The sequence below is a fragment of the Parambassis ranga genome, chromosome 2, assembly GCF_900634625.1.
Source record: "Parambassis ranga chromosome 2, fParRan2.1, whole genome shotgun sequence".
In the NCBI taxonomy this organism is placed as follows: Eukaryota; Metazoa; Chordata; class Actinopteri; family Ambassidae; genus Parambassis; species Parambassis ranga.
Genome location: NC_041023.1, coordinates 25,924,023 through 25,933,094, shown reverse-complemented (window position 1 = coordinate 25,933,094; position 9,072 = coordinate 25,924,023). Strand labels below are relative to the sequence as shown.

At 43.4% G+C, this 9,072-nt stretch overlaps 1 protein-coding gene across 1 annotated transcript; it reads right to left on the bottom strand.

Moving 5' to 3' along the window:
- Nucleotides 1-6,608: 6,608 nt before the first annotated feature.
- On the bottom strand, nt 6,609-7,272 carry LOC114432544 (KRR1 small subunit processome component homolog). The gene is made up of 3 exons (XM_028400609.1): nt 7,126-7,272; nt 6,884-7,009; nt 6,609-6,671 (listed from the first exon to the last, which is right to left on the bottom strand). The coding sequence occupies exons 1-3, from the start codon at nt 7,270-7,272 to the stop codon at nt 6,609-6,611; spliced, it is 336 nt and encodes a 111-aa protein (XP_028256410.1).
- Between the last annotated feature and the right edge of the window lie 1,800 nt (nt 7,273-9,072).

The following is a 9,072-nucleotide window of genomic DNA, read 5'->3' as shown; positions in this document are numbered from 1 at the left end:
ATAAACCACAAAAAATTAAAAAAAAAAATGTTTTTTTTTTCTACACATTTTTTTTCTAAATACAGTCATGTCATAGCATTACATACACAATCAGGCATAAATATATACATGAAGGCACAATCTGCAGAAAAATAACATGAAAATCCAAAACTAGTTACTATAAAAACTATTTACAGTGAAACAGTATTGTACTGCACTCAAGAGCTGTGGTAGGAGCCAGCTAAATCACCAGGGAGTGACTCCTTCCTCTCCCTCTGCCTCCCCCAAAGTAACAGATCCTTTTGCCTTTTCCCATTCAACATTGATGTCTGGAACCTTTTCAATATACAAGAGACTCCAGAAGGAGATCCTGAGTTGTATCCCACACAGATGAGAATTTGACATTGCAAATTACATGTAATCATTCTACTGTTGGAGTACTGCAAATAGGAGGAGAAGGAACAGTTGGTGCAGAGCTTTGGTTAAAATATAACAGTAAATCAGTTACAGTAGGCTTATCTCCAACATTATTTTCCATTACACAAACAGCTAATTACAGACCCCCGTCTATTCTCCAGACCATGTAGTCCGTCAGTCTAAGAGGCTTTCTTATCTCCACCCTTTTCCTCCAACTTCTACAGGAAGATATAATCTGTCCATTGAGTCTCATGTCTGCCCCGGGGGGCCTCTGTTCAGATGGCACAGAGCTTCTGTGCAGCCCAGATGTCTGTTGAATGGTGTACAGCAGTTGCACCACTGATCATTACTCAGTAGTTTATCATCAATAATCAATGTACACACTCTAAAGCACAATACACAGTGAGTGTGTATTTTGTGGTACAGACGCAGTCATTAGCACTAAACCTTAACACCACAGGAAGGACGTGCACCCCAACACTACTGAATTCTTAAAATGCACGGCTCCCTCCCTTTGAGCTGCACTTAACCATGTACATCTATTTTTTCCCAATGCACTAGGGTTGTTTATGCTGAATGAATCAATTGTAATGAAATATATTTTCTTTGCACCACACAGCCTAAAATTGACATTTAAATTTGCATAATCTGTATTATGGAATAAAAACAATTTCATAACTTAAAGTTGCACATAACTTGTTCGTGAAGAATCAAACCACTCGATGCCTAATCTTTTCACTCAGGGTCATTCTTAATACAGATAGCACAGTCAGTTCCTATTAACCACCTGCTGTTTGTTTCCACCACTCCCAGATGGCGTTAGAAAATAATCCCATAAATAATAGATAAAAGATGACTCAGTCGTCCTCAGAGGACAGATGTACCCCCAGCAGTAGTAATGTGGCCGAAATGGGAGGGTGGTCATTGTGGTTCCTCAAACAGTCCTCTTCCTCTCAGCCACAAATTACAGGAAGTGATTTTTGAAAGCATTTGGGAGGGTGCCAAATGGTAAGATAAAGGCTTTACCAAAAGAAGCGATCAAATCCTTCATACTGTGAAAAAGAACAAGACAGAGCTGTCCTTAAATGCAAAATAAATATAAAAATAATGACAGCTCTAATTAAGATAAGTGTAAATAAACAGTGTAAATGTATAAATCATACACAACCCCCCATTTAAAGAAGACAACAGTGAGACCATCAGGAGAGAGGATGATACAACAAGGTATAACCACCAGGAGTACACCACCCTGACCAAGGAGAAGCAGCACTCTACAGGTACATGCTACGCCCAATGATCTTCACCCTGAAGATGAAGAAGCTAACTAACCAAGCAGTGGTGTTTCTACAATGAATTACCCCCGGGCGAGACCCCCCCCCCTCGGTGAGACCCCCTCGCTTTTAGATTTCAGTAAGCAACATAAAAGGTTGCTTACTGAAGCATGAGATCCAAGATGGCGCCAGTGTGTACGGCCCGCTCTCTGTCTCCACAAACTTTGGTTGTAATTCTGCTGTTTTTGTCACTTGTCCTTTTAAATGTCAACGCTCTGCTGGTGTATGATCGCCAAATGCTTCTGAATCTTCGACTGTCCTTTGAAAATTTGGGGCAGTATGGACATGATGGACAGAAAACTTTCTGCCCCCCGGTTCTCTCTGGTATACCGGCTTACCTTCTCCGTGTTCCGCCTCTACCTGCACGCAGAGGGCGTAGACGCCGGGGAAAACGCAGTGGCAGACTGGTGCAGCTGAAAGCGTGCTTGGCGTGCTCTCCTGAGGCCGCTTTGGAATACTTTGGACCCGACTGTCAGACTGGGTGAACCTGCACAACTTGCGGCCACTTCTTCGGATCCCACAGACGACTAATGCGCCGGCTCCAGCTCCGGTCAGGATGGCCCTGGTGAATGCTAGATCACTAGCCAACAAAACTTTTATCCTTAAGGATTTCTTTACGTCGCGCCAGTTGGATTTTCTGTGCGTAACAGAAACATGGATGACTACCGGTGAGTCCAGTGCTCTTTGTGAACTTTTGCCACCTGACTGCTCATACTTCAACTCTCCCAGGACATCAGGTCGCGGAGGAGGCATAGTGACTGTTTACAGGGAGAGTTACATTTGTAAACAGCTCCTGCCGACTCCTTCTTACTCCAGCTTCGAGTTGAATTTATTTGAGCTGGGCTCTGTCTCTCCAGTGTTGTGCGCCGTCATATACAGACCTCCCAAGTACTGTAAAGACTTTGTTGATGACTTTGCTGACTTCTTGTCAGGAATAATGTCTAAATATGATCGAGTTTTAATAGCTGGGGATTTTAATATCCATGTGTGCTGTCCTGTTAGGCCATTGGCTAAAGACTTCTTACATCTCATTGATTCTTTTAATCTCATTCAGCATGTGTCTGGTCCTACACACGGACACACGGTTGATCTTTGGTTTTACTGTTTGTAGCCTAGAGGTTTGTGATGCTGTGTTCTCGGACCACATGCCTGTTGTGTTTGAGGTACCTATGCCCTGTCACACAGTCAAACCTCGCGCTCCTGTGCAGCGCAGTCATATTATTAACTCTTCCACTGCGGCTCAGTTCTCCACAGCTTTTAACTCAGTGTTCAGCTCAATTGAAGATTTGGGCTCAAATTGTGATGTTGAGACTCTCTCCTCTTATTTTAACTCAACATGCCAAACTGTGCTCGATGCTGTGGCTCCACTTAAAACAAGGCCTTCCAAACCCAGACCTAAGGCGTGGATAAATGAAATGAAATGAAATGTGGAAGAAGGACAAGCTACAGGTGTCTTTCCAGATGTTGAGGGACAGCTGGTGTTTTTATCAGAGAACTGTAAAGGCTGCAAAAACCAAATATCTTTCTGATATTATTTTATCTAATTGTCACGATCCTCGTGTTTTGTTTAAAACTGTAAATTCTGTTCTTAATGCTCCACAGTCATTTTGCTTGGAGAATTCCACTGAAGTATGTGAGAATTTCCTGAGCTTTTTTATCAACAAGGTTGTGAGCACTAGGGCCCTGATTACTCTCCCTTCTTATGATCCTTCCATCTCTGTCACATGCTCGGCTGTGTTCGACCAGTTTGATCATGTCAGCCTGCCCTTTCTGAGAGACATGATGGATCATATGAAACCAGCTGGGTCTCCCAGTGATCCAGTCCCACCTCGTCTTTTTAAAGAGGTCTGCTCTACTCTGGCACCACATTTGCTTAACATCATAAACAGCAGTTTGTCAAGTGGGAGTGTACCTGTGAGTTTTAAGCATGCGGTGGTGACACCACTGGTTAAAAAGCCTGGCTTAGATCTTTCTGTGCTTTCTAATTTTAGGCCAATTTCTAAAATTCTGGAGAAAATTGTCTACTGTCAGCTGAATTCTTTTTTAGAGGGGCACCACAGTCTGGGTTTAGAACCCGTCACAGTACGGAGTCAGCACTGTTGAGGGTTTTTAATGATGTTCTTTTAGCTTCAGACGTGGGTCACTGTGTTGCTCTGGTTCTGTTGGACCTAACAGCGGCCTTCGATACAGTGGACCATCAGATCCTCTTGTCTCGCCTGGAGAACTGGGTGGGCATCCAAGGTGGTGCTTTAGACTGGTTCAGGTCCTACCTAACAGGGAGAACCTTTTGTGTACAACTTGGAACAGCGGAGTCACGTGCAGCACCTCTCACATGTGGCGTTCCTCAAGGCTCTATACTTGGCCCTCTTCTTTTCTCCCTGTATATACTTCCTCTTGGATCTATTTTCAGAAAGCATGGTGTCACATTTCACTGTTATGCTGATGACTGTCAAATTTATCTGCCACTAAAACAGGGAGAGGCTTCTTGTTTAGACAAACTTTTAGAGTGTATTGCAGAGATTAAGGCATGGATGTCATTAAACTTTCTCAGCCTGAATGACGAAAAAACTGAAGTCATGTTGTTCGGCCCTTGTGATGCCTCCAAAATTCATGTGGATCTGGGTCCTCTGAGTCAACATGTGACACAAACAGCCACAAATCTGGGGGTAAAAATGGACAGTGGTCTGAAATTCGATGTGCAGATCAAATCAGTTGTCAAGTCCAGTTTTTATCATTTATGACAACTAGCCAAAGTCAAGCCATTTTTATCAAGACATCACTTTGAGATTTTAATCCATGCTTTTATCTCATGCAGACTTGACTACTGTAATGCACTTTATGTTGGGCTCAGCCAGACGCTGCTGTCTCGTCTGCAATTAATTCAAAACGCTGCAGCCCGCCTTTTAACAGGTACCAAAGAATTTGAGCACATCACTCCGGTTTTAGCTTCCATTCATTGGCTCCCAGTGCATTTTAGGATTGATTTTAAAATTCTTTTATTTGTTTTTAAATGTCTTAATGGCCTCGCCCCACAGTATCTGTCCGACCTGCTTCAGCCATACACTCCCTCACGCTCTCTCAGATCAGTCTCTTTTAATAGTCCCACAAACAAAGAGAAAATCTAGAGGGGATCGTGCTTTCGCAGTCACTGCCCCCAAACTATGGAACAATCTGCCCCTGCACATTAGGCAGGCTGACTCTCTTGTAGCTTTAAATCCTCTTTGAAAACATACCTTTTCTCTTTGGCTTTTAACTCTGTCTGAGATGTTGACTTTTACTGTTTTATGTTTTTACTATGTTTTTATTGTTTTTTATCTTCATGTGTTTTATATGCTTTTGTATTTGTGGACAGCACTTTGGCCAACTAGGTTGATTTTAAAGTGCTCTATAAATAAAGTTGAGTTGAGAGAGAGTTGAGTTGTAATTGTGTAACACTTTGGGCAACTAGTGATTTTGATACCTGTGTGATGGTCCAGGATGTGGGCATCAAGTGAAGAGAGAAGCTGCTGAATGGATGAAAAATAATCATTCCCACTTTTTAGCCTGTATTTAACTCATAAACCAGCTGACAGTAGCAGTATTCTTACTTTAGTTTAACGTTAATCAGCCTGTCACTGAAGGACGGACTTATTTATGGACTTGTTAGCTAACCGACGAGCCAGAGCACCGCATCATGGATGGACATTATAAAAACACAGCGGCCGCATCAAACTCTCAGTCCAGCATAAGACTACAGTCCTCTGTCTCTCTGCCTGCAGCACTGCTGTCTGTCCGGTTTGGCCTCAAAACTTCTGTGTTGTTTAATGATCTTAACGGTAAGACCTGTCACTCCTTCGATCATTCACGCTGCTATACACAAACACGCAGTGACGCACACTATCAGGACAGAGTGAGACCTCCCTCCTTCTCTCCCTGTCCGGTCCGTTTGGAGACCCAGAGGTGAGCAGTCCTCCGCGCCCCCTCCCCTCCTCTCACAGCTAATTTGCCCATTTTTCACACAGTGATCTATAATACACATAGAACACCGCCGCGCAGATGATTTTTTTCCAACTGCTAGTGCCGCCCCCTGTGTGATGCCGCCCCGGGCGACCGCCCGGTTTTCCTGTGCCCAAAACCTCCACTGCTCGAAGGGACATCGGCAAATCAAATATGACTCACTCACGAGAAACTAATTCATACTCACGAGAAGATATGCCGTGTGTGAAACTACCTGGGGTGCTGGAGACACTAGAGATAATAATTACTTATGTCAATTTAGGGGCTCGGTAAGATCCAGCATCAGGTTAATTTGCTTTAAGTTAATGTCATTCAGCTCCCGTTGGAAGCGCAGTCCAAGCTTTATTCAGCTAGACAAAACTTTTGATGTGGAAAAATGAACGTCTCCTTTGGGTCTCTGTTAAATGTCTAAAAACTATTTTGCTGTAAATGATGAGATGCTATACAAATAAAACTGGTCCGAACTGAAAAGGTGTGTGTGACATTTGTTTCCACTGCCACATTATTACCACTTGCCTATTTTTTAATGTAATACTGATCAGCCCACTCTCACAGTGAGAACCATCCTATGTGCCTGAGCCACCACTGGCGTTTAGAGAGGTTTCAGAGAGGTTTATATTTCAGTCAGAAGGTCAGAACAAGGATGGAGAAATTCTTCATTGGGCATGACTGAAACTTTTTAATCCTTTTAGAACTATTTTTGCCAGTAAATTCCTGTTTGAGTCTAACATACCTTGATATTGTAGATGGGGTGGATGTTCTTCATGGTGTCCATCACCACTTTAAGTACCTGAACAGACGAGGAAAAAGTCACATGTTAACAATGTGTGTGCATTCAATGATTTTAGAATCCAGCTTTAAACATAAACCATTGGAGACCACCTCCTATTGAGCCGACACAGTGTTTCCCTGCACCATCACGTAGCAGTTAGTCAGCAACTCTAACGCCTGAAAAGACAAGACAGGAGGGCAAAATAAGGTGGATAACGTGCCGTTTGATAAATTAGGATGAGTGTTGGTAATTATTGAAGATGAATGAAGAGATATTAGATCCCACCACATCATCATCAATAACAATAAAAAAGCTGTATGTCTAGGATTATGCTCAAGGCAGGTGTGAATGTTCAGGATCACAGCTGGACTCTGAGTGCAGCACTCATTTTTAGGGTAGACCCTTTGGGGCCAATCAGGCGCTGTCTTCGCTTCACAAACCGCTCTCTGTTCCTCACCAGGGTGCCAATTTTAATGATGTCACAGGCCACGTCGTCCTGTAAAATCCGCACAGCCTGAAAGCAACACAAAGAAAAGCAGATGAAATATGACACTCTGTGATAACATTTAGAAATAACAAGAAACTGATTCTGTGCACACATGCAGTACAAACAGTACATGACTTGGCTACCTGTTCAAATGGGACACTCCTTGCCAGCAACTTGATGAGGTCTCTGGCTCTCACTATGGCATATGGGTCAAAGGTTTTCTTAGTGGTGCAGACTGTCATGCTGCCCTCTATGAGGTCCAAAGACACTTTGACGTGGTGCCAAAGCATGATCAATATGACACAGAAGTCAATATGTGACATACACTGAAGAGTCCTGGAAATACTTGAAAAAAGGAATGAGCAGCAAAAATAACCCCTGCTAGGTGATGTTTGTTGTTGTAGACATGTTTGTGGTGTTACAAAGACATGCAGCACTGCTCGCAGCTTATGACTCCTTGTGCATCATCTTAGGTTTAAACCCAAACAGTGAGGTGTGCTCCCGTTTTCCAGTACCAGTGTTGCTACATCGTGCAGCCCTCTAAAGGACTGCAGAGATGGTGCTTCCTTCAGAACTGCCTGTCCTGGACTTATCGCCTCTACTAAAACCTTCTCCACCAGTGGCCAGCACTCCTTTAAATAGGCTTCTCTGTATTTGGGGAAGAGGGTGTGTGAGGTCTAAAACACAGACCTATTCACTTCTGCAAGACAAAGATTCTCAGACACTCTTTTTACTTGCAAGGGGAGACGTGCACCACCAGTGCCACTGACAATCTCCAACGTCTCTTTCCCTGTGAGCAGTTTAAATAAGCACAAATAATAAATCATGTTTACATGGGCAGGCATTATTAAAAGCTTACATATTGATATTTTTAATGAGGAGCCCTTTCATCATGGGAGTGCATGTGCCTCACTCCCTTCTCCACTCCTTGGCTGGCATATGAGTGATAAAGAGTGGAATGTGCAAAGAACAAAATATACAGACTCTAGTTTTCTAACACAGAGCAAAATATGATACAATTTACCTACATAGCCACAACAGGGTGGCAAAGCTGATCTCCTCCAGCATACCGCGGGGATTATCATCTCTGCTAAACGCCGGCTCCCTCCATCCATCGGGTACAGTCAGGAGCTCAGATTCACCCACTGCAGGACACAGGCATCAAAACCTTATTACAGATGTTCTCAGCTCCACTCCCCCCTCCCCGTTCAACACTCATACAAAACACACAGCCTTTAACGACCACTCCGCAAAATGTCTTGTTAAGCATACAATGCCCCAACCTGAGTCTTGTGATCACCGTCTCTTCTCTCCTAAGCCCCCCTGCACTCTGGACCCTGAAACCATGTTCTGAATGTGATATAAATGTCTCCCTTTCTGTCCAGTGTCCCACTCCATTTGCCACTCCTGAGTTAATTGCCTCCATACCATACATTTTGCCTCAATTTTACTACTTTTAACCATCATTTCCACATTTCCTTTTTTAAGAGCTTCTTTTGCCAATCTGTCCACTTTTTGGTTCCCACTGATCCCAACATGTGCCGGTACCCACAAAAACTTAACATGACCCCCTCCCTGATGTATTCTGAGTATGGTTACTAGGATATCATAGAGAATATCCTGCCGACTCGAATGAAATGACCTAATACGTAACAGAACTGCAGCAGAGTCAGAGCACACTAACACCCTGCTTAATTTAGCTTTTTCGGCCCACCGTAATGCCAAAATTGCCACCATCTCCACAGTGTAAACCCCCAACCCATCTGAAGTGCGCCTATTAATGCCAATCTTTCTTGATGGAACTGAAACCCCAAAACCTGTCACTCCTGTATCTGGATCCTTATCTGCAGACCATCGATATGGTGGTCTTTTGCCAGCTGGTTCCCTACCTTCCCAAAGTTGGCTTTTCCACTCTTCCCATACTCCCAACAGTCCACAAGCACTTGTTTTGTAGGGTGTGATTCACTGTGACTTCTGAGATAAACCCAATAGTTTGCCATGATTTGTTTTCCCCTCAGTTCTAACGGCATTTCTCCCATCTCCACTTGCAAAGCATTCACTTTTTTTAAGTTTTAAAAGCACCACAACAC